The sequence below is a fragment of the Quercus robur genome, chromosome 2, assembly GCF_932294415.1.
Source record: "Quercus robur chromosome 2, dhQueRobu3.1, whole genome shotgun sequence".
NCBI lineage: Eukaryota > Viridiplantae > Streptophyta > Magnoliopsida > Fagales > Fagaceae > Quercus > Quercus robur.
The window spans coordinates 16,144,750-16,169,010 of NC_065535.1; the positions used below are offsets into that span (position 1 = coordinate 16,144,750).

The 24,261-nt window shown below is 34.2% G+C and overlaps 2 protein-coding genes across 3 annotated transcripts; both read right to left on the reverse strand.

The window, feature by feature from the left end:
- Positions 1-3,408: 3,408 nt before the first annotated feature.
- Positions 3,409-11,648, reverse strand: LOC126695512 (probable inorganic phosphate transporter 1-9). The gene is made up of 5 exons (XM_050392285.1): positions 11,619-11,648; positions 9,970-10,514; positions 9,293-9,489; positions 3,822-4,062; positions 3,409-3,775 (listed from the first exon to the last, which is right to left on the reverse strand). Exons 1-5 carry the CDS (start codon positions 11,646-11,648, stop codon positions 3,409-3,411), a joined length of 1,380 nt encoding a protein of 459 aa, XP_050248242.1.
- Positions 11,649-17,875: 6,227 nt separating this feature from the next.
- LOC126712623 (probable inorganic phosphate transporter 1-8) lies at positions 17,876-23,663 on the reverse strand. Of its 2 annotated transcripts, XR_007651137.1 has the most exons (3): positions 21,506-23,663; positions 18,101-19,087; positions 17,876-18,066 (listed from the first exon to the last, which is right to left on the reverse strand). XR_007651137.1 is itself a non-coding variant. In XM_050412026.1 (2 exons), the coding sequence occupies exons 1-2, from the start codon at positions 22,198-22,200 to the stop codon at positions 18,247-18,249; spliced, it is 1,536 nt and encodes a 511-aa protein (XP_050267983.1). In that variant the 5' UTR covers positions 22,201-23,663; the 3' UTR covers positions 17,876-18,246. The 2 variants fall into 2 exon arrangements, 1 of the variants encoding a protein (XP_050267983.1); XM_050412026.1 differs by having other exon boundaries at positions 17,876-19,087.
- Between the last annotated feature and the right edge of the window lie 598 nt (positions 23,664-24,261).

Sequence of the window (24,261 nt, forward strand, 5' to 3'; positions counted from 1 at the left end):
AATTGAAAATTCTTTGGCGTCCTTGTGAAGAATTGGAGAGAATTTACCAAGTAGTTTCCTTGAAGTTGATGGAATGTGTTATTAAAAAAGGGGAAAGCATTGACTATTTGTGTCCATGATTTCATCAATGAGGATCGAACCTAATGTCAACTTCAGATGTTTTGTTTGAATTGTGAATTGTTCGGGGATGTCCTTCCGGAGGAGGTGGTATATTCACTTCAAACATTAGAATAAAACTTCAAAATAATACTTTTTTATTTATTTATGAAAATCGAAATAATACTTGTTTAAAAAAAACTTGAAAATATTATTGGAATTTAAAGTCTATTATGAATATTCTATGGATTTGTTACTTATAGATATATTCTCATGAAAAGTAATAAATTATTATATAAGGAATTTGAACTCCTTTTTCTTCATCTCATATTTATAAGAACGAAAAGTGATTTTTTTTTTCTTTTTCTTTTTGTCTTTGATGGGTTTCCTTTTATGTATTTTCTGTTGATATAGATTTTTATATGATAACTGATGGAGTATAATCTTTTTTACATGTCAAACTTTATTAAAAAAATAAAATAAATCTTTCATATCTTAACACTAAAAAATTATATCCTATCAAAAAAAAAAAAAAAAAACACTAAAATATTATAAATGAAAAATAAGGATAGAAAATGAAAAGAATAAAAAATGGAGAAGCAATGGTTCGCAACAAAGAGAATGGAGAGAAAAGAACATTATTGTTACATTTTAAAAGTGAGTATTTTCATTCTTGTCCTTAATGATAGGCCAAGATTGTATTTACCCATTGTGATGAATTAATTGATTAATTAGCCAAATTTATTAATCAATCAAATTAACATGCAAGATGTGTGATAGCACAAACAAATCACTAATTAAACTAAGTATGCAACGGAAAATAAATTGACACAATGATTTGTTTACGAATGGGAAAAACTTACACAGCAAAAACTCCACCAGGTGATTTTAAGATCACCACTCCCAAGAATCTACTATTATCAAAACAAGAGGTTACAAGTAAAAGAATCCTAGTACCTTATACCAACTTACAGTTGAACCCTTACCCCAATACCCAATTGGACTTATTCTGTAGTTACAATCTCTCATTTCAATGCACGGCTCCCAGTACATGACTAACCAATTGTGTGGATCCCAGTACGCGACTTAATCACCAATTTGAGAAGAATGTTTGCTGCAAAGTTCTTCAGTTCATCACACGATGAAAATCAAGAAGCTCCTTGGTCACAAAATCCTATGGTTTACAAACATAGCAACTTCCTCAAGAGAAAGATGAACTAGGGTAAACTAGGTTTCCGGTCACACTTGTGGAATTATGCCCTAGTGCAATTTGTGTCACCTTTTACGGCCATCAAAATAATCCTTATATATGTTTAGGGTTGTGAGAAAAGAAAGCCCAAAAATATATCCATGAATTGGATGAAAAACAGCTCTAAAAAACTGAGTTTCATAAACCTCGATAGATAGCCATCTATCGAGTTAGCTATCGAATCACGGGTTTCAACAGCTTTTAAACCTCGATAGATGGTAGGTGTCGAGCTTTAAAATCCAGCACTTTCTCACTTGATTCTTGCCTTCTTGGATAAACTTGCATGGTTTTAATACTTAAACTTGAAACCTTGTTTTTTGAAGCATTAAACACATCTTAGATTTACTTAATTACAAGTAAAATGCGTTTTTTTAAAGGATTAGCCAATTACATAAAATGTTGACACATGTTCTTAACATTGAATCACATATGTCCTAACACTTAATATTTATCATGTTTCATTTTAATCTTTTGAGACAATTCCAATTTCATCCTAAATGCCATTTTCCTCATAGAAAATACTAATGTGTCTAATAATTGTCCATGTATTATTTAATTAAATTTGTAAAATAATTTACAAAATAAACCTTAGGAAAAAAAAAAAAAGACAAACTGCATTTTGATGTCACAGTCGCAAAGCTAATTAATCGAAATATCAAATACGTAGTAGACTTTTATAAGAATTGATCCAGCTAAGAAGAAAAAAAAAGGACCATTATTGGTTTATATTGTACTATTAATGTAAAATTTATATTATAAACTAAACAAACGTATACACTCTTATTACTTATACACTTTTATTCATTTAGAAAAAGTTTATAATATTGTATATATTTATTTAGTCTACAATATAAATCTTACATTAATTGTACAATATAAATTAAGAAATAAAAATCAAATAATATCAATTTTTTGAAAATGAAAGTTGGGCTCATGTCTCTAATATAAAATAATATCAATTACTCTCTCCGCTTCAATTTGTTTGTCCTTTATTTCATTTTGAGACGTTCCAAAATATTGTCCCGTTTCTAAAATTAAAAACCATTAATTTACTAATATTCCTATTATGCCCCTACTTTATTTCCAAAACTGTTTTTGATAAATTTATTTAAGGGTAGTTTTAGAAACTTATACATTTTTATAAAACAGACAAAACAATAAATGATGTTTCCTTAAAAAATTGAATTTTTGAAATAAGATAAACAAATTGGGACAAAAGTATATGACATTAAACTAAAAAACAGAAAAAGCCTCTAAGCATACGCGTGATATGTGTAATGAGTCAACTTTTTGTGATTTTTATTTATTTAAAAAATATTTTTTCATATGAAAAAAAATTGTTAGTTGTACATTTTTTCTTCCACTTTTAAAATTGTCCAAAAATTTGAGTAATGCTAGAGATAATATAAGTTTTACTAGACAAGTCTTTCAAATAGATATGTAAATGTTACCAACAAGAAGTAATTTAAATAGGAAAATATTAGAGATGCTATATAAATTTTACTATACATCGTCTTTATAAATTAATGTGGCAATGAATATAATTGATAGACTTCAACAACCAAATAAATACATGTTCGAATTATTTTTTTGTGAATAGAAATACACTTTGTAATCCTCATGTTATAAAATTTGTAGTATCCCTAATATCACTCATTCAAATGCTCATTTATTATCTTCCTGAAGTGCCACCGATCACATTCATTACCATATCAATTTGTAAGTTTTTTTTTGTGTTAAAACTTGTTATAGCTTTAGAGTTTTCCCAACAAAAAAAATATTGATTATTAGAAATCTAGCTCAATCACCATTAAGTGATTTATTTATTTTTTTTTTTTTAAGTTTAAAATTAAAAGCCATTAAGTGAATTAGTCATATTAAAAAGTTAGAATAATATGTTTTAAATAAAAAATTGCAATATAAGACACTAGCAAAATATTATATAAGCATTAAAAGGTTGGTTTAAAGTTATCGCTTTAGGTCTCTAAATGTGTTGAGTCGGCCCTAGCAATAGCATTATTTGAAAACCAATATGACTGCACACTTATTTCCAATAAACATAGCTAATTAGGTTGATCATTATTCTCATTCTCCTCTAATGATCTCCCCATAGTTTCACGAGTGAAAGTAGAAGTCACCGTCATCCCTAACAAACAAACTCCAGCAAGTGCTAAGGCAATCATTCCAATTGCTTTAAGACTATTCTTCTCGTCTTCACCATTTGAAGCCCAAAAAAATCCTACAGATCCAATAACTGCCCCTACCTTCCCAATAGCCCCAGAAATGCCATGACATGTTGTTCTAAATCTTGCTGGAAAAAGCTCTGCTGGCACAATAAAAGTAGTTGTATTTGGTCCAAAGTTTGCGAAGAAAAATGTGAGGCCATAGAGGACTAAAAAACCTTTATGCGGTTTATTGTTATTAGATGCACTATTTTTTCGTTCTTTGTGCCAATATATGTAGGATATCCTAAGACCTAAGTGCTAAATAAGCCAATCCCATGAAGAAAAAACCCATCATTTGGATTTTGACTCTGCCGATTCTGTCAATGAAATAAATTGTGAACCAATAGCCTGGAATTGTGGAACATGCTGCAATAATTGCTTGGAATTTTGCAACTTCACAAGCATCTTGATAGGCGTTCACATTTTCGTTCTTTGGGAGATGCTGATAATATATGCGAGGCTGGTATAGGTTGCTGCTGTAAAAAACAATATGTTATGACCACCTCTACCACGACTTCCACCACGTCTATCACGAGGAGCTATGGTGGTTCTTTGTTGTAATAGACCTGATCAAGAGAATAAATATGGTTTTAATTCAAGGAAAAACCAGACCTCCCAAGAGCAATTTGCTAAATAATATTCTGATTGATTTTATTGATATAATGCGAAGCTATATAAATAGCTTTACAAACCAAGATAACAATAAACAACTCCAACATCCCCAAACAACTCAACATCTAGATAAGGATAAGCACGATTCCTAACCAAACTCCCTAATACTCCAATCTGATAACAATTCAAATTGCTATTATTATCTTTCCTAAACAAATTCGAATAAAAAGATAAAGCAAATTTGAAACAGAGGCACATCCACTCCAGCGTGTAACACAACAACTCCCACTGCTTCAACTGTTGCCTTGCGGACATAACATTCCTTCCCCCTTAAATTTGACCCTTGTCCTCAAGGGCAATATCAGGAAAACAAAGCCTCATTGCGCGAGCATCTTCCCAAGTAGCCTTCGGTGGTGACATCCCTTGCCAATGGATCAAAACTTCTTCTTTGTTTCTTTGAGTTCGCCTATCCAAAATAGCTTATGGGAGAGAACCCACAACACGATTGCTCCCATCAATTTTTGGCAAGGAAGTACCCTATTGGTCATTGCGGCCAAGTGACTGCTTGAGGTTGAAAACATGAAACACCGGATGAATCTTGGAGGTTTTAGGCAAGTTAAGCATATAGGCAACTTCATCGACTCTTTGTATGATCTGAAAGGGTCCAAAGAATCAGGGAGAAAGCTTCAAATTCTTACGCTTCTTATTTGCATAAAACTTCGTCCTTGACTATGCCAACAAAATATTCTCACGAAGCTCCTTCAAAACCTCATCTCGTGCTATCAATTCCTTCTCCATTGCTTCAGTTCTAGCTATTCTTGCAACATATGACAATAAGTTTGGTGGAGGCCTGCCATACACAACTTCAAATAGGGTCTTTTTGGTGGTCGTGTGAACGCTTGTGTTGTAACAAGATACAGCCTAGGAAATCCATTTAACCCACTCCTTAGGCCGAGGGCTTAAGAAACACCGCAAGTACATCTCCAACGTGCAATTCACTACCTCCGTTTGTCCATCTGTTTGTGGATGATAAGTAGTATTGAAATTGAAGCTAGTTCCATTAAGGCGAAATAACTCCTCCCAAAACTTACTCGTAAATGTAGGGTCACGATCACAGACTATCGATTCAAGTAGCCCATGCAATCGAAAAACATGATCAAAGAATTCTTTGGCTACACTCTGAGCTGTGTATGGATGAGAAATGGGAATAAAATGTGTGTACTTGGAAAGTCGATCCACAACCACAAGAATGGTTGATTTACCCATAGAAGTGGCCAAACCATCCATAAAATCCATTGATATATCAGACCACACCTTAGTTGGAATAGGTAAAGGTTGGAGAAGGCCAACTAGGCTGGTACATTCAGTCTTATGTCGCTGGCACACATCACAATGGTGAATATAGTCTTGTATTTGTTTCTTCATTCCCACTCAATAAAAAATTGATCAGATCCTCTGCAATGTTTTGTGTAGGCCTTCATGAGTACTTGAATGAAACTCTTAGATTATAACCGGAAGTAACGGAGAATCCAAGTTGAGATAAATCCGATTCTTGAAAAATAATACTCCCTCCTTGAATTCCCATGGACAAACCACCTCCCCTTCTTGAACAAGCTTGACAATGTGCTGTAGTTTTGGGTTAGTTTGCACCTCCTCCTTAATGGTAACAAGCCATCCAGGGACTGGGGTGGAGGTTGCAGCAAACTCTGCATTTTCTTCCCTTCTTGAAAGTGTGTCAGCCACTTGATTCTCTGTTCCCTTTCGGTATTCGACCTGGAAATCATACCCCATCAACTTGGATAGCCATTTCTGTTGAGCATACGTTGTGATTCACTGCTCCCATAGGAATTTAAGACTTTGGTGATCGGTTCTCACTATAAAGGTTCGACCAAGGAGGTATGGCCGCCACTTCTGAACAGCCAACACCAAGGCTAGCATTTCTTTTTCATACATTGAGAGTGATAAGTTCCTTCCCTACAATGCTTGACTGAAAAAAACAATGGTTCACCTCTCTTGCATTAAAATTCCACCAACACCACTCCCTGAAGCATCGCATTCCACCACAAATACATTTGCAAAATTAGGAAGAGCCAACAGTGGCACTTGAATCGTTGCCTCTTTAAGATCTTGGAAGGCCCTTTCAGATGCGGAAGTCAATGTGAAAGAATCCTTTTTTAACATGTTGGTTAGTGGTGATGCAATCTTCCCATAATCATGAATGAATTTTCGATAGTAGCTTGTAAACCCCAAAAATCCTCGAAGGGCATTTGGAGTCTTGGGTTTCACCCATTCCATCATGGCAGCCACCTTTTGGGGATCCACAGATACCCCCTCCACATCTATCAAATGTCCCAGATACTTGATTTGTGTTTTCCCAAATTGGCATTTTTCCCTTTTTAAGAACAAATTGACTTTACAAGATGTCTAAAATGATCTTGACATGTTGCAAGTGATCTTCCCAAGAACTGCTATATATCAAAATGTCATCAAAAAACACTAATACAAATTTTCGAAGGTAACTTTTAAAAATGTCATTCATCAAAAATTGGAAGGTGGATGGCGCATTTGTAAGTCCGAATGGCATCACAAGAAACTTATAATGCCTATGATGAGTGTGGAAAGCAGTTTTTGAAATGTCAGGAGGATGGATCCTTATTTGATGATAACCCGAGCGTAAATCCAATTTAGAAAAGTACCTTGCAGCATGCAACTCATCTAGGAGTTCATCAATAATCGGAATTGGGAATTTGTCCTTCACTGTAATTCGATTAAATGCTCGATAATCGACACACATTCTCCATGAACCATCACTTTTCTTAACAAGCAAGACTGGTGATGAATAAGGACTATTACTTGGCCTCACTATACCAGACTTGAGCATCTCTTCCACTTGGCATTCTATCTCTGCTTTTTGAAAATGAGGAACTGATATGGCCTCACACTAACCGGTCTGCTTTCGGGTACCAATGGAATACAATGGTCATGAGCTTGTGATGGCAGTAATCCCTTGGGCTCCATAAAAAGATCTTGGAAAGAATTGATGAGATTAATGAGATTTTGATCCTTAAGGATGTTGGGAATTTTTTCCTTCTCCCTCATAGCAATGGCATGAAATTGTATGAAAGCACCATGCTTGCTCCCTTTAAGAATTTTTCCCACCTTGTTCCTATCAATTTGCTAGTGTGGGTTAGACATTCCCTGCAAAGAAATTCTTTTCCCACCATATTGGAATCTCATGAGTAGTTTAGAGAAATCCCACTCAATCATTCCCAATGTTCTAAGCCATTGTGCTCCCAAAACCACTTCATATCCTTCTAATGGTAAGAGATAAAAATCTATATCAAGAGTAACCCCTTGTATCTGAACTTTCACTCCAATGCACCTTCCCTTGCAAGAGATCCTTCCACCACATGCAACCTTTACATTAAATTGTTCTTCCGTGTTACATGTTAATCCCAACTTCTCCGCTAACCTCTATTCGATAAAGTTGTGGGTGCTTCCTGAGTCAATCAGCATAACCAATGATTGTTGGTTGATGACCCCATGGACTTGCATGGTTTGAGGAGCAGGGGAATCAACCATGGCATGCAAGGAAATCTCCAAATCTTCACTGAATTCCTTCTCTTCAGCATCTTCAGTTCCGTCGCCGCTATCCTCCTCTGGCCAGCAACCTTCAATAAATAAAAAATAAATAAAAAAGCTTCTTACACCAGTGTCCAAGAGCAAACTTCTCGTCACAATTGAAGCAAAGTCCCTTATCTTGACGTTCCTTCATCTCAGTTGGTGATAACCTTCGAATGGCTGGAGTAGATGGAGGTGGTCGACCAGAGATTGTTGGGCTAGTTGATACAGCCCTTTTTAGCTCAAAATTGGAATTGGATCGCTTCTGATATTTAGCCTCATAGAGTTTAGCCAAACCTACTACTGCAGACAAAGTTGTTGGCTTCATGGCTTGAACATCTATCCTCATGCCCTCCTTCAGACCACCAATGAAACAAGCGACTTGTTGAGACTGATTCAACTTCCCCACTCGACTGAGGAGTTTCTCGAATTGGCTTTGATACTCTCACATCCAATCTGTTTAAGCCTTGTAAGATCTCCAAAAGAATCATCAAATTCCATTGGCCTATACCTCGAATTCAGCCCTTCCTTGAGTGTGAGCCATGTAACTTCCTTCTCTTCTTCCTTAAGTATCTGGTACCACAATTGTGCCTCACCTTCTAGATGATATGTTGCTAATGGAACCTTCTCTTCCTCGGCAATTTTTTGAAATTCAAAGAATTGCTCCACTTGACAAACCCAACTCGTCGGATCTTCACTGCCATTGAAGTGACGAAAATCAAGTTTGGTAACTTTTGGAATTACCGTGCCATGAGACTCAGTGGAATCATAAGAGCCTCTATAATTGAATCGACGAGATCCACCACCATCGTGTGAACTCTCCCCTTGTTCCAGACTCTGGCTGCCCGATATTTGGTCTAATCGGGTATTCATGGACGTTATCGCCTTCATCAATGTTTCATGTAACTCTCGGAACTTCCTATCTTGCGCCGCTGCAATGGAGCCTATCTCTGCCTCTATACGATCAATGCGTGATTCATCCATGACTTGCTCTAATACCAAGTTGTTACGACCACCTTTACCACAACTTCCACCACGTTTATCGGGAGGAGCTATGGTGGTTCTTTGTTGTAACAGACCTGATCAAGAGAATAAATATGGTTTTAATTCAAGGAAAAACCAGACCTCCCAAGAGCTACTTGCTAAATAATATTCTGATTGATTTTATTGATATAGCGCAAAGCTATATAAATAGCTTTACAGACCAAGATAACAATAAACAACTCCAACATCCCTAAACAACTCAACATCTAGATAAGGATAAGCACGATTCCTAACCAAACTCCCTAATACTCCAATCTGATAACAATTTAGATTGCTATCCCTAATACTTCAATTTGATAACAATTTAGATTGCTATTATTATCTTTCCCTAAACAAATTCGAATAAAAAGATAAAGCAAATTTGAAACAGAGGCACATCCACTCCAATGTGTAACACAGCAACTCCTACTGCTTCAACTACTGCCTTACGGACATAACACAATATCAAGAAGAAACCATGTGAAAGAGAAAGAGAATAAATCACGGCGATGGTGACGCAAAAATTGCTTGGAGAGGAGGGGATAAGGTGGTGGATTTGGTGGTAGTAGCTTATCTTCCGCAATTTCATTCATTGGAACTTCCATCACCTTCTCCATGTCCATGGCTGCTTGGATGATATTTTGCTCCACCAAAGCTGTATATCTGGGTGAAAAACTATATATAGCTAGAAAGAGCCTAAGATCATAGCCTAATATATCAATGTGAACGAGTCACTGACTCCCCAAATCCCGATTCCAATGTTTTCCTTCTTCCATTTTAATTGAAGTAGGATAACTACTTTATTTCTAAAATTTTTTATGTAGTAATGGTTTTAATGAGCCATTCAGTTTTGTCAACATATATCCAGAGTTAAAATTTATACCACCACGCATTCTTGGTGCGATGGTTACTCCACAAGTATAAGTATTTATGGGGTATGAGGGATTAGAACTGGAGTTCAAGTCTCCAGGAATGAGCTTTATACACATATACACTTAGATTATGTTAGAGAAGAATTTTTATCTTGAATAAAATAAAATATTTGTGAAATGGAAAATTCATCATTAAATCTACTAGCAATGAACTTCGTGACATGGGACTTTTTCCTACTAGTAGTGTAAATATATTATAAGATGTATTTACCTGGCAGTTTCGAGCATCTTCATTCGCCAATAAAATGTTAATCCAGTAGGAATTGCACCAAGCATCAGTATCAACCTCCATGCCATATTTGCTTCCTTTGGCGTCTGATCTTTTGACACTCTATTAGCTGCACGTTCAAATATTTTGCACACCACCATCGTGACCAACGAAGCAGCCAAGATCCCATAGCCCTGCATTGAAAACACAGCTGCTATAAAACCCCTACGTGTCCTCTTGTTAGCATACTCCGACAAAATTGTAGCCGACAAGGGATAGTCCCCACCAACCCCGAAGCCCAGAATGAAGCAGAACAACCCTAAACTCACTAGTACACAGTTCCTTATGGTGCATATAGAGAACCCACATGTAATTGAGCTCAACACCATAATAATCAATGCCAACCCGTACACACGACACCTACCGATTAGATCACTGAGCCTACCAAACACCAGTTGACCAATCGCGGTACCAAGAAAAGCGATAGCCACCATGTTGGACACAACCTCAGGTGGGGTCACATACTTGTTCGGCTCAGGCCTCTTCTCCTAGTAGACCCTTTTGAAGCTCAAAAATGTGTTAAAACACAAAAGCTGTTTAGACCCCCAAATTAAAAATTACGGCTCGATAGATTTTACTTTAACTTATACTAAGTACGAAATAGAGTAAATGCGAGCGGATAAACAAATAAACTACTCTAAACCATATTCAATATAACACAGCAGTAATATGAAAGCTAAAAGAGTAGGGAAGAAGAATGCAAACACAAGATAACATGTCAATGTGTTATCGAAGAGGAAACCAAAGTACTCAGTGTAAAACCTCTTTACCGCCCTCCAAGCGGTAATCGATCCACTAGACAATCAGTTGAGATACATGGGTTAGAGACCCTCCAAGCCTAATCTACCCGATACACCTAAGCCTTCCAAGCTCCTACTCCAACAAGACTTCTCGAAACCGTGTCTTGTCTAGCTCTTTGGATCCCACAATACGCCCGATTACATCCACCAAAACCTGGCTTCTTCCAATACTTCTCAGCAACACCAAAACCTCACTGAACACTCTGAAAGGGTGTGGTAAGTGTTTAGACTATCAACCTCTCAATGGTATGGAAATGGAAAGGTAGGAGTTGAGGAAAATCCACAAGCAATTGTATAGAGAATTGTGGGTATAAAAATATCTAACTCTCAAGGTTTGTGACTAGGGTTTTCTCTCAGAAGCACTTCTCAACATCTGTGGGTAATGTGGGTATATCTAGTGTAGGTACAGAAAGTGTGTATCAGAAATGATAGTCTGGCAAAACAGAATGTTTCGCTGGTATCTCGCGGGAAGGCCTTACCCACGAGATACTCGCGAAACACAGCTGTCTCCATCTTGTCCTAACTCTTCGCATTCCAGTCATGTGCATGGCACATGCATCACTCACAGGATGCTTACTCGCGAGCTACTCACAAAAACACTTCAGTCTTCAATTTGCCTTGAGTCTTCACACACACACACACACACTCTCTCTCTCTCTCTCTCTCTCTCTCTCACACACACAATTCTTACAAATAAATCCCACATGAAATACAGGGTACAAAAGATTGAACAGAATTACAATCAAATTTGGCACGAAATTAAAGCCAACAAAACACATAGTTGTAAATTACAACTTTACAGTATTGACCATTTGTGTCCATGTTTTCGTCAAGACACGGATTGAACCTAACGCCACACGTATTTTTCCGATGCTTTCATTTAATTAATCTTTGTATTATTTGGGTTCAAAGATGCCCATTGTCCACTTCCATTTGGTGTACATAGATTTTGAGAGTCCTTCATTTTTGTAAAAATATTCGCATTAGTTCATGCAAAAATTTATATTTATTTTAATATAAGAACCTATTTTTTCTGTTTTACATATCCACTCTTTAAAACACCCTATATTAGATTATCTATTTTACATTACATTCTATTAAAATATCAATTTTTTTCTTGATTTTTTTAAATTGTTTTTCTTTCTTCACACACAACAATCATCACTCACTCACTTTCTTCATTCTCGAGATACATAAAAAAAGAATAAACAACTAAATGCAAAATAAATAATGTAAAGCGGGGTAAAAAGAAAGGCCCACCCCTAACTTGGGCTTGGCCCATCCAGATTCAGCTGGTCCTAATTGCCTTCCACTTTAGCCAAGTGGAACATAGACAGAGATGATGCACCTCAAAAGGTCTCATCGATGACAACCGACTCTACCAAGTACCAAGGACAAGTGTTAATACGAGGACGAATGCCTTGCTAAGCACAAAAATTGGCGTCAGACACAAATTACTAAGTGACCTTCACAATGTCAGAGTTTCAAGCCCCACCTCTAATAAACTATTTGATAGGTAGGAATAGTATTATAGACACAAGGATCCACTTAAGCCTAAAAGGTGGTAGGACGCATGTAGGTGTGGAATATTCTGCCATCATAAGGGCTCCACTAAAAGGAGGGTATAAAAGGGGAGAGGAAAAACAAAGAAGGGGGAGAATAAAACTAGAGAGAGAGATACACGAGAGAAAGGTGAGAATACAATCTTGAGAATATTGAAGTTCTGCTCGGACTTCAAGTAGGGAACTTGGCTATTTGGGAGCCTTCTCGGCTAGGCTTAGTTCAAAGCAGTCCAATAGTAAAATAGAACGAGGGTGTTGTCCATCTCAATACAAAATGATTCAAGAATCTCCCATTGTGGGCTAAACCTAACCCAGAGTATAAATAAATTAGGGGATTAAGCCCAATCAACCCAGGGTTGTTGGGAACATGCCACCACAAATAATATTAGTGTAAATTTACACAATTATATAAGGACTGTGTGGATCATTTTTAGACAAAATTGTGCAAATTCTACACGTTTTTTCTATTTTACACAAATTGATGTGAAAGCTCTAAGTATTAATGTTCCACATCCAAATTTGTAGACACCACCTTATGATGCCTCCCTTGAAAGGGTTTAGAAAATAAATTGTTTTGGAGTTTTATTTGAAAATAAGAGTTTTTTTTTTTTCCCCCAACGATTTAACTTCCATGACTCAGCAATTTATTATATATTTTTTGAAGAGAAAATAAAATAAGAAATGAAAGTCCATTTTTAAGAAATAACTTTAGAAATAAAAAATGGTTTACATTCCACCAAGAACAAGTTTGGGAGTCAAAATATGCTAAGGAAAGTTGTGAGGCACCCATACGCATTCAGTGCATCCATCAGTCTCTACTAAGTGAGTAAGTGAATGATATTTTTCATTCCTCTATTAAAAATTAGAGTCCAAATTTGGTAAGGTTGAGGTGTAAAACCTATATTTTACACCATCCATTAAGAAATGTCACCCTAGTCTACAACTACAAAGATTAGGCCCTTTTGTATTTGTACTATAGTTATGTAATGTATTATAAACTTGGTTTAAAACCCTAATATTATTTTCATGTGTGTTCTAATAAGTATTACTATTTACTCAAAAAATAAAAGTTAGATTTTCAAATAGATATTAGAATTGATTGAGTGTGGTTGTGACTATTCTATAATATGTAATATGATGATATGATATGTTGGGATTGAAGGGATAAAACTTGGGTTTTATACCACATCTTTACAAAGTTTAATCTCTAAAAATTATATATAAGAGAATGGAAGCAATATTTCAAAATATTTATTTTCATTCAATTCCTCTCCCTCCCAAACAAGCTACTAGAGTAAAAACTATTTAATATTGTCAAAAGTCTTGTAGTTCAATTGACATATATTAATGTTTTTAAAGAAGCTGTCAAGAATTTAAATCTCCTCTCTCCCAATTATCAAAATAAAAATACCACTTAATATTCACATGAATAAATAGTTTATTATTTTTCTTAGTAAATTCAAGTACAATATGTGTATATGAGCACGGTTATTAGGATCAGTTCTAGACATTTTGGGGCCTAAGGCGATAACTAAAATGGGGCATTTTTTATACTTATGTATTAATTAAATTAATGTTTATTTAATATTTTTATACTTATCTATTTTTCTTACCTTTTGAGATGTAAATTGACTAATTAAATTTTTGTATTCAAGTTCTTCTAACATCTCCTTTTCAATCGATAATATAACTAATCCACTTAATCTTTTTTGGGACATTGTCAATTTTAGATATGATTTCATTGATTTTAATTTTGAAAATTTTCATTCTGTAGAAGAAACTGTAACAGGTATTGTTAGTAAAATTCTATAAGCAATGCATGTATTAGGAAATGAATCTAATCTTTTTATATAATTTAGTATGTCGATTGGAGTATAATCTTTTATTTGTAAAATTTCTTTTAAAACGTTTAACTCTAAAAATAAATCTAAGCCATCAATATTATAATAAACATTATATTTGAGAAAAGATTCAAGTTTAAGACAATATTTTTGTAAACTATCATCATCTAGTCATATCATTGTCTCTAATTGGACCTCTTTCTACTAATAAATCTCTTAATTTTGTGTCAATATTTTTCCAATTACCTAGATCATAAATATTTGAAGGAATATAATTCAACATGTCATTATTATTTTCATTTTCTTCTAGTTGAACATCATTATGGTGAACTTGTTTATTTGTGACATTTTCATCATTATTTTCATTTTCTTCTAAATTCTTTTGAAGTTCATTATCAAGATTTGTTTTATTGTAAAATTGATCATTGTTATCTTGCAATTGTATCATTTCATTATCTTTTAACTCTTTTTGGTGAATTTCTTGCTCATTTGTGATATTTTCATCTAAATTTTGTGTTATATTTTGTTTATTACTAATAAAAAATTTATCCATTGATCCTTTTTGAGACTCAATTAATTTTTCTTCTTTTTTTTTTTTGGCGAAAATGCACTTTTGGTCCCTACATTTTGGGTCATTTATCAATTTGGTCCCTAAATTGATTTTGCTCCTAAGTCAGTCCCTGATTTTTTTAAATCATTTTTAAACTGGTCCCTACCGTCATCCAAGTAACGAAACCTTATTAAGTGGCAGACGGAGTGCCCTGGTTGCTAACATGGTGCTGACATGGCACTGACATGACATTAAAATATTATTAAAAGAAATTATTTGGCATTTTTCAATGCCAAGTCAGCATTTTAATTTTTTTTTTAATTTCTGATAAAAAAATTTCAATTGAAACTGAAAAAATTCAAAATTAAAAAAAAAAAAAAAAAACTTTACAATTTTAAAGATCGAGGAAAATTTTTTTAGAGCAATTAACACTATTCACGCTCTATGTTGGCGTTTTTGTGTTTGTGTTTGTGTTTGTATTTGTATTTGTATTTGTATCTATTTCATTTTCTTCTTTCTTTTAAGATAAACCAAAAAAGAAAGATATCCCAAACCACGGCTGAGAAAAAGAAGAGGGAAGAAGCTCAGCCCAGAAGAATTAGAAGAGGAGATTGGCCTGAGAAAAAAGAATAAGAAGAGGCAGAGGAGATTAGCAACATGGGCACGGCATGCTATCTCTAACTTTTGCTTGTTTGTGTTGTTGGTGTTTGTATCGTTCTTTTGCTTCTTTTTTTGTCAATCTCCAACTTTTTTTCTCTCTCTAAACCCGAATCCCTCTTCCTCTCTCTTTTGATTCATGGGTTTTGATTCATGGGTTCATGGGTTTGATTTTTATGGGTTCGATTCATGGGTTTGATTTTTCATGGGTTGGATTCATGGGTTCGATTCATGGGTTTGATTCATGGGTTCATGGGTTCATGCAATCTCTCGACTTTTGATTCATGGGTTCATGGGTTTGATTTTTCTGGGTTCATGGGTTTGATTATTTGCTAAGAAAATCAATAAAAGAAAAGAAAATATTGATTATTTTAATTTTCTGGGCAAGTTTTCATCTTCTTTTCTGTAGAACATGAAAAACAATTCTGGGTTCACCTGCACTGTTCTGGGTTTGCATTTGTTCTGGGTTTGCTCTTGTTCTGGGTTTGTTCTTGATTCTGGGTTTTATTTCTTGTTTTTCTGGATTTGATGGAGATTAGATTTGGTTGCTGGATTTGGATTTGGGTTTGCCAGAGATTGGATTGGTTGCCGGGTTTATTTCTTGAATTTGGGAAGAACATGAAGAACAGGTTGGTATGTTCTTACGGAAAAAAAAATAATGAAAGTAAAAATAATAATAATAATAATAATAATAATAATAATAATAATAGATTTAAGGCCAATAATAATAATAATAATAGATTTAAGGCCAAAAATAATAATAATAATATGAAAGTAAAAATTTAAAATGCTGACCTGGCATTGAAAAATGCCAAATAATTTTTTTTTAATAATATTTTAATGCCATGTTAGTGCCACGTCAGCACCATGTCAGCAACCAGGGCACTCCGTCTGCCATGTAATAGGGTTCTGTTACTTGGATGACGATAGGGACTAATTTAAAAATGATTTTAAAAAATCAGGGATTGACCTAGAAGCAAAATCAATTTAGGGACCAAATTGATAAATGACCCAAAATGTAGGGACCAAAAGTGCATTTTTGCCTTTTTTTTTTTTTTTTTTTTTTAAGTTTTTCATATCCAAATGCATATTTTCTAGTAGACATTTCTAATCAAACAATATATTTATAAAGACTAAAATAAAAAAATAACTTTCAAGTGTAGAGCAAATGAGAAATAGAACCTGATTTATATAAAAAGTATTATTGTAATTTCACCGAACAATAACAAGTTTTTAGCAATCTCAACCTGCATAAATAAAGAATTATTCATTATATTACCAATAACTAAAATATATATATATATATATAAATTAAAAAAAAAAAAATTAAGCCTAGTCATAACAAAAGTACAAGCCCAGCCAAGAAGATGGCCACACAAGTCTTATTAATAAGACCTACCCACAAAAAACACAAAACAAATCCTATTGCACCTATAACCCAAAAAATAAAAAAATAAAAAATAAAAAATAAAAAACACCTTGAAGGCCCAAACAACCAGCCATAACTCAAGTAGAAACAGGCCCACTCTTAACAAACAAAAAGTAAAGAAAGCCAAGCCTTATACCTCAAAAGTCAAAACCCATCTGCAAAATCAAAACTCATCTACAGCTAAAAAAAAAAAAAAAAAACATAGTCCTCACTCCTCAGTCCTCAGTTCGGAGTTTTCAGATCAAATGTGAACGGATAATTTAGATCAGAGGAAGCTTGGGCCAGCAATAGTGGAGAGAAAGAATGAGAGAGGCAGAGAGTAAGAGCTAAGAGAAAGAAGCAGAGCAAGAATTAGAAAGAGAAACGGTAAAAATTTTAGGGATTTGAGTTTTTTTTTATTTGTTTTGATTTGTAATTGTTTTGTGGTTAATTCCTTAAACCAGATTTGTAGTTTATCTTGTTCAATTTTGGTTTGTCTAGAGGATAATTATATTATTTATGGGATAATTGATTTTGTTTAGACCAAAGAATTTTTTTGTGCTACTAATGTTCAACCGGATATACCAGAATTTTTGTTTTTGGTCAAAAGGATGTGTCAGATTTTTTAGATTCATCTAAAACTAAATTTTTTTCTAAAATTTTGGGGTCCCTTTCTACCTGGGGGCCTTAAACAATTGCCTAATTGACCTAGTGGAAGAGCTGGCCCTAACGGTTATGCATGTGAGTGCATAGGCATGCGTGTCAAAATAATTTAACCCCTAAATCAAATCTCAACTCTGTTATAGGAGCAAAAATAAATTAATAATCTCAACTTTATTATTATTCCGAGGCCGCCTCACAAATACAGGAGTTTTAATTATAGGATATGACCTTCTTCCACTACTTTTTTTTGGGGATAAATTCTTCTACTACTTTTTGTTTGGTGTAAAACAACTTAATAAATTGTATAATTTAAAATTTACAACCATTTGGAACAAAAATCTTGATGACTTGCTTGAATATTTAGGATATATTGTTACAAACTACAAAACAGATGTAAAATTTATTTGACTATATCAATAACAATGTACAAAGATGTTACTTTGACAAGGAATATGACGTACAAATTACTATGTGCAAAGTGCAAACAACTAACTAGTTTTCTACATACAGGAAGTTCAATTTTAAAAGAATATTTCAATTCAATCAAGTTCTGTTGTACCTCTGATTCTCCAAAAAAAAAAGTTTTGTTGTACCTCAATCGCACAATTCACTCTAGCATGAAGGGAGATCATGAGGATTAAACATGGTTTGGACTTCTGACATAAAACAGATAAAACCTTGATCTTTAGGAAAATAACATTAACTGTATACTTATTCTCGATAAGCACAGCTAATTAGGTTAATCATCATTCTCGTTCTCCTCTAACGATCTTCCCATAGTTTCACGAGTGAAAAAGAATGTAACCGCCATCCCTAGCAAACAAACTCCAGCAAGTACTATCAATGAGGCAGTCATTCCAAGTGCTTCAGGATAACCCTCTTCTTCTTTAGTCTCTTTTTTCCCATTTGAAGCCCATAAAAATCCTACAGAACCAATAATTGCCCCTACCTTCCCAATAGCCCCAGAAATGCCATGACATGTTGATCTATATCTTGCTGGGAAAAGCTCTGCTGGAACTATAAAAGTTGTAGTGTTCGGTCCAAAATTTGAGAAGAAGAAGCCGAGGCCATAGAGGACTAAAAAACCTTTATTGGGGTTAGAGTTATTTATTTCTTTGTCCCAATATTCGTAATAGGGTATCCCCAGTGCTAAGAAAACCAATGCCATAAAGAAAAAACCCATCATTTGAATTTTGACCCTTCCAATCCTATCAATGAAATAAACAGTGAACCAATAGCCTGGAATTGCAGAACAAGCTGCGATAATTGCTTGGAGTTTTGCAACCTCAAAAGCATGTCGATAGGCATTCATCTTTTCTTTCTTTGGGAGATGTTGATTATATATATGAGACTGGAAGAGGGTGCTACTGTAAAAAACAATATCAAGAAGAAACCATGTAAAGGAGCAAGAGAATAAATCACGACCATGGCGACGGAAAAATTGCTTGGAGTGGAGGGGATAGGGTGGTGGAATAGGTGACAATAGCTCATCTTCCACAATCTGACTCATTGGAAGTTCTAACACCTTCTCCATGTCCATAGCCGCTTGGACGAAATTTTGTTCCACCAAAGCTGTGTATCTAGGTGAAAAACAAAACATAACTAAAAGAGATAAACTATCATCCATAGATTAAGATCAGAGCTTAATATATCAATTTGAAATTGTCACAGGCTTCCCAAACCCCATTTCAATTAATCTTTTTCCATTTTGAAAACTCTAGGACTATTGTTTTATTTCTAAAAAATGTCATATGGTTGTAACATACAACGGTTTTAACGAGCAATTCAGCTTTGTCACTTGAACCAGAATTAAAATTTATAAACCACAATGCTTTGCACAATATCTGTAAAACGGAAAATTTATCATTAAAACTACTAGCGATGAACTATGTGACTTTTCCTGCTTAAAAGTGGAATATATCTTAATAGGAGATTAGGTGTGGACATTATTGAGCCTATTTTATTTTATTATTTCATCTATATATTTTCTCAATTGAATTCAATATGTATATTAACAAATGAAGAATATGATTTAATGGACACATAAAGAAGAATTGGTCGTTTGAAACCTATTCCCATCCAATAATTGTGACTTTTTCTAAGAATAAAGATGCATTAAATTTGATTTTGTATAAAACGAGTATAAAATATAAATTTAGTTTTGCCATCTTCTCTTACCCAGATAGGCTCCTACCCAGTAGGCACGCCGGTCCAAATATTTTAGTGGCTGTTAAGTAAGACACAATATTCTTCTTGTAGAGGCCTAACTAAGACACAATATTCTTGTTGTAAAAGTCTAAGGCACAATATTCTTCGTGTAAATGTCTAACTAAGACACAATATTCTTCGCCTAAAACTTAATATAGGCCTAAAACTTAATATAGGCCGTACAAAGTCAATTAACTTCAAGCAACATGGTCAACAACTTTGTAACTTATTAATACTTTTTAGTGTGTTCAAATTTCCTATCTTTCTTTCTAAAAAAAAAAATTCCTATCTTTCAAATATCAGATAAAATAAAATTAAAAAACTGGCCGTTTGGGATCTCCTCGGTTAATGTGCGCTTAGAAATTTATTTATTTGTTAAAAATTGAAAAAAAATATAATTGTGTTTAGAATAAAAGTAATTTTAAAAAAACTATATATAAATAAATGTGTTAAAGAAACTAATAGAAAAGAAAAAAATACACAATTTTTCTATTTTATTGTGTAAACTGAATGAAGGTTTTATACTTGCTTAAGTTACTTCGTGACTATTCTCCAAAAAAGAAAATTAATGGTTAGTACTAAAAAATTTATAAGGCTAGCTAAACTAAAGATCTCTACTTTAGCTAGGAATTTTCATGGACTTCTCCCACTCAATTAATTAAGACATTCTTCTAGTCTTTCTTCATAGGATAAGACGTATACAAGTTATGATAAAATGTGTAGTTATAAAAGAAATAAAATGTAAATAATTTTAATTTTTGCAAACTTATACCTTATGTGTTAAATGCGGACATCTTTTAAAACTTTAGATGATCAGTATAAAAGTGGGTATATTGTATGTATAAACTATAAACCAGGGATGGAACCATTCTTTAGCTCCTTTGAAAATAGCAAACTCTAAAAAAATAAGCCCTCACATTTAGCCCAATCTAATAATTTTACTGAAAAACAAAAACCAGCCCTAAAAATTTTTTGAAACAAAACTAATCTATGAATTTAAATTTTCAGTGCTTCCATCAAATTCCCAAAGGAAAAAAAATAACTAAGAGAGTTGAGAGACGCTAAACTGAAAAGAGACGTCGAGAGATAGTGTCACTGTAGCAGCACAACACGTACATAATTGATGTTTTGAAGGACACTAGAGAGAGAGAAAGAGAGAGAGAAAATTTACCGTGGACGAAATAGAGAGAAAGGAAGAAGATGAAACGAAGAAAGAAAAACAAGCTGAAGAAAGAAAAGGGAGGAGTAAAAATGATTAATCGTATGGATGTGAAAAAGGTGGAGAAAAAACAAAGAAGAGTCTAAAAGATAAGGAATGGTTGGAGGAGAATAATAGAGTTGAAAACAAAAAAAGGTGGCTTGTAGATGGGTGGGAAAACTAAAACCATGGGATTAGTGGGATTGTGGTAGAGATATAAAAGAAAAAAAAATTATGTAAATTGGTGCATAAATACTAAAAGATAATATAATTCTAGTATAATATATTTTTATATTACTATATATTAGGCTAATAGATTGGGATTATACCATATGTGTATATATATATATATATATATATATATATAAAAAGTAGCAGTAACTTTAAATTGGTATTGAAATATTTTGTTTTCTTGGCTTAATTGAAACGGTTTTAAATATGGTATTGACTCCTTTCATTTGTTATTAATTACTACTTGAATTTTCATTTTATACAGCCCCTAATTTGGAATCTGGATCCATCCCGGTATAAAATGTTCATCAAAGAAAGTAAGACAATAATTTTTCAAATATAAAAATTTTCAAATATTTACCTAGCAGTTTCGGGCATCATCATTCGCCAATAAAATGTTAACCCAGCGGGAATTGCACCAATCATTAGTATCAACCTCCATGCGAGATCTGCTTCCTTGGGCGTTGGATCATTTGCTGACAAATTCGATGCACGGTCAAATATAGCACACACCACCATGGTGACCGTCGAAGCAGCCAAGATCCCAAACCCTTGCATTGAAAACACGGCAGCTATAAAAGCACCACGCGTCCTCTTGTTAGCAAACTCCGACATAATCGTAGCCGACAAGGGATAGTCGCCACCGATCCCTAAGCCTAGAATGAACCTGAACAACCCCAGACTCACCAGAACACAGGTCCTTGTGGTGCCTATAGAGAACCCACATGCAATGGAACTCAGCACCATGATCATCAAAGCGAGCCCGTACACGCGGCGCCTACCTATTTTATCACCGAGCCTTCCAAATACTAGTTGACCAATCGCGGCACCCAAAAGAGCGATAGCCACCATGGTGGACACTACGATTGGTGGGATCACATACTTTTTGGACTCAGGCTCCTCGTAGTAGACGCGTTCGAAGAGTATCATAATCGGAGCAATACAGAAGAGATCGTAGGCATCAGTGAAGAGGCCCATACCAGCTATGATGATGGCCTTGAAATGGTATAACTGAGTTTTTGCAGTGTCGAGGGCTGAAAGAACTTTCAACGCCATTGTGATTTCTTAGCGAGATTTGAAAAGCTAACCTTCTATCGAATTTTAATAAGAAGAGCCAGAAAGTGGGCATTCAAAATTCTTTGGCCTCTTACTAACCACTTACCAGGAAGTTTCCTTTGAAGTTGATGGGAAATGTTATTGACGGGGAAGTATTGAACATCCGTTTCCACGATTTTCATCAAGATAAAATATACTTTCATTCACACTATTTCAAACATAAACTTACAATTGATGCAAAAATATTCGCATTTAAAGGATGAATAGTTTTTATTACACATATTAATGTACATTACTTTACATACATGTGAAAAATCAATGAAGTCTTTATGATTTGATCGAATTTTATAAAATATAGAGCAGCCAATAGAAAAATTGTTGTCTCATGCATTAATAGGGAACCAGAAAGTCATCAGAAACAACTGTATATCACAGGTTGGAAATTGTCAGTATCTCTTATCTTTTTCTGGTCAAGTCTATGTCCTTGGATGTATTTGCTAGTAAAATCTATCTCACACAAGTATAGTACCAAACTTATTACACTTACCTCCGGCCTTCTCTAACAAAACGCACTATCTATTTTATGTTAGTGGGCCTAGACTATTGGGATCATGATTCACATATGGTATTCCAAAACATTTTTGCAACAGCATATTAAAAGAAGAAAAAAAAAATCTCATTGCTAACCTGAAGCAGAAGCAGGAAACAGAGAGATGAGAAACAGAAGGTGAGAAAACATAACCAATATATATATATATATATATTGGAAATACAGGTATAGAATTAAATTTGCAACTGAATGGTTAATCAAAGAAACACATTTGAAAACCGTGTTAAAATGTAGGGTAAGCAGCACTCACCGAAAAATAAGTGAAGAACTTAAATGGGAAACAGAACAATAGGTTTCTCATTTCAATTGAATTCCATAAATATAACCATTGCAAGTTTCTATCAGGTTCCATGATAAAATCTAGCCTTGTACCCAAGCACTACACCTTAACAGACTTAATTTGCACCAATGACCAACCCTTGAGCATCTCGAATGCACCTGCCTTTCCTGAACAGCTTCACTCATGGTTGAAATAGAAACAGAGGAACATTGGGCTTGAAAGTCTTGTTTTAGTTTTGTATCATCTTGAACCATCTGTGTAATTAGATTTTCCACAATAAACTAATGAATTTCTCCATGTGTGTGTGATATTGAGAAAACTTGAATCTGAATAGAACTCAAGCTTCTTTTGGTTTACTAACTCAATGGTCAACAAACAAAGCCATTTATTCATAACAGAAGGATTTAAGGCAACCTCTAAATACAACTTTGGGAACATAACATTCAGGAATTGTATCAAAAAGTTTGTGTGGATGAAAATGGTTAGAATGGCTTGAATTGTCGGTGGCTTGACATCACAAGCCAACAGTAGATGTTGTTGTCCTGTACTGTCAAAAAGTAAGGAACAGCCACCTGTCATACAAGTCAAAATTGGATTTCTCATTGTAGCCGAAATGGATGACTACATTGGCAATATATGCTTGCCATTATTTTTGACCAAGCAAATTTCATGTGCTGAGAGTCCTAAAACTATTTCCAATTCGGCTGAACCTCTAGTTTTAAATAGAGGTAGGGAAGAGTGGTCGTGGGCAAGTGAGAATAAGAGCTTTTTCTGTGTGCGCGGACACTAGGGAAACGAAGCTAGAATGTCTTGTAAGCTGTAACCCTTGAGGATCTATTTGGAGTTTGGATATGTGAGTGTACCTTCAAGTTATTTTTTTTTTTGAAGGCTGTACCTTCAAGTTATTGTTATAATATTTAAATTATAGTGAAATTTTATTTTTGTTGCCCTTCCGTGGACATAGTAATATTACTGAATTATTTAAAATTTTATTTTATATTTTCTTTTTTTCTTTTCTTTAACCTTACGTAAGCAAATTATTTCACAAATTTTCACAACATAAATAAAAAGAGAAAAGAAACCATAAGCCTAATTGCATATCTAGTGCTCCACGTGTCACTATTTCTGAGTTCTGACACCACATACGAATTTAGCATGAGCAAAACTAAAA